The 1,626-nt window shown below is 58.7% G+C and overlaps 1 protein-coding gene across 1 annotated transcript in view; it reads right to left on the reverse strand.

Annotated features, from left to right (window-relative positions):
- Positions 1–482: 482 nt before the first annotated feature.
- Positions 483–1,626, reverse strand: part of CES2 (carboxylesterase 2) — an 11,426-nt gene continuing 10,282 nt past the window's right edge. The window contains exons 11-12 of the mRNA XM_007457308.1: positions 1,114–1,186; positions 483–669 (exon numbers count right to left, since the gene is read on the reverse strand). Of these exons, the coding sequence (XP_007457370.1) occupies positions 483–669; positions 1,114–1,186 (260 nt within the window). The remainder of the gene's footprint in view (positions 670–1,113; positions 1,187–1,626) is intronic.

The raw sequence follows: 1,626 nt of genomic DNA on the forward strand, positions 1-1,626 counted from the left end.
TGGGGCTGAGATCTTGGAGCTCCCAGGCTCCTGGTATCCAGGCTTCCTATTGGCCATTTACAGATGGAAAGCATGGGGGCCTTGCTGAGAGCCAAGTGTGCCCCAAAGCACCTTCCTTCAGAGGGAGAGGAGAAAGAGGGTGGGGCGGGAGTGGAGGTGAGGAAGGGAGGATGGGGCCCAGGGCACAGTGGGGTGTTGAGGAAGGTAAACTTCCATTGGGGTTTGCTCATCTAGCTTCCTGGGAAGGTTTATGGATTGTGTCTAACAAGAGAGGACCATGGCAGGCTTGGGAACTAACATCATGCAGTAGGTCCTTCAATGTTTGCTGGATGGATGGATGGGTAGATGAATGAATGAATGAATGAATGGCTATGTGAATGAAGGAAAAAACTACTGGCTCCTCACTGGGTGTGTGTGGGCACATCCAGCAGACCCCCACCTACACTCAAGCCCACCCCTCCCCCCGCCCCAGACACAGGCAGCTACAGTTCTGTGTGCTTCTCCTTGGCCTCCATTAGCTCCCGTGTCTTTTGGGGTAGGGTCTTCGTCCAGAACTGCAGCCTGTGGGCCTTCAGGGCTCGGCCCACTGCAGGCTGCGTGTTCAGCTGCACGTACTGCTCCTCCTGGTTGAACACAGGCCAGTGGGGCAGACCCTCGCCATTGGGGTTCCTGTAGACATGCCCTCCCATGGGGCAGTGTGAAGGTCACTCTGGGCCCTACCCAGCCCAGACAGAGCACCGTGACTGGGGTCAGGCAAGGCAGCCAAACAAGCTTGGGGAATGGGGGTGGGGTTCCAGAAGGAGGAAAGGAACTACCTCCCACCAGAGCGTCAGCTCTGCAGGGGACAGGGCGGCCTCTGTCCCTTCCTGATAGAGGGAGGCTCTGCGGATAACAGCACTGTCACCCCCCATCTAGGTCATCCCAAGATGGAATGAGTGTCCAGCACCCATAAGGCCCCTTTCTGTCCAGGAGGGTCCTGGAGCTGGGGAGGGGGCTGCCATGCAATTAAGGACACATCCGCTAATGAAGTCACCACAGACAAGGGGAGCCCAGGATGGGCTCAAGCCCTGCCCTCCCCACCGTGGAGGTTAAAGTAGGAGTGTGACATCTCACCCATTTCGAGCAAAGTTGGCCCAATACTTCATCATCTTCCTGCTCAGCAGCTCCTCCTCCTCAGTGAGTTGGACTACAGAGCAAGAGGACAAGGGTCCAGGTCAGGGCAACTCCAGTCCTGCAGGTGGGTCATTCCCCCTCACCCCATCCCAGGCTCCTCCCTGCCATCCCAAGGCCTGGCTCTCTGCCCGCTCCCCAGGCCCTCTCCTTGCCCAAACCCCATATATTCATCCCAGCCTCCGGCTGACCCAACACTGGGCTCATCCCTGACCCAGAAGGCTCCCTTCTTCTGACAGCAGAAGGCCATTTAAGAAATAAATATGGGGCTTCCCTGGTGGCGCAGTGGTTGAGAGTCCGCCTGCCGATGCAGGGGACCCGGGTTCATGCCCCGGTCCGGGAAGATCCCACATGCTGTGGAGCGGCTGGGCCCGTGGGCCATGGCCGCTGAGCCTGTGCATCCGGAGCCTGTGCTCCGCAACGGGAGAGGCCACAACAGTGAGAGGCCCATGTACC

The sequence above is a fragment of the Lipotes vexillifer genome, unplaced genomic scaffold (assembly GCF_000442215.2).
Source record: "Lipotes vexillifer unplaced genomic scaffold, Lipotes_vexillifer_v1.1 scaffold504, whole genome shotgun sequence".
NCBI classification, from domain to species: Eukaryota; Metazoa; Chordata; class Mammalia; order Artiodactyla; family Lipotidae; genus Lipotes; species Lipotes vexillifer.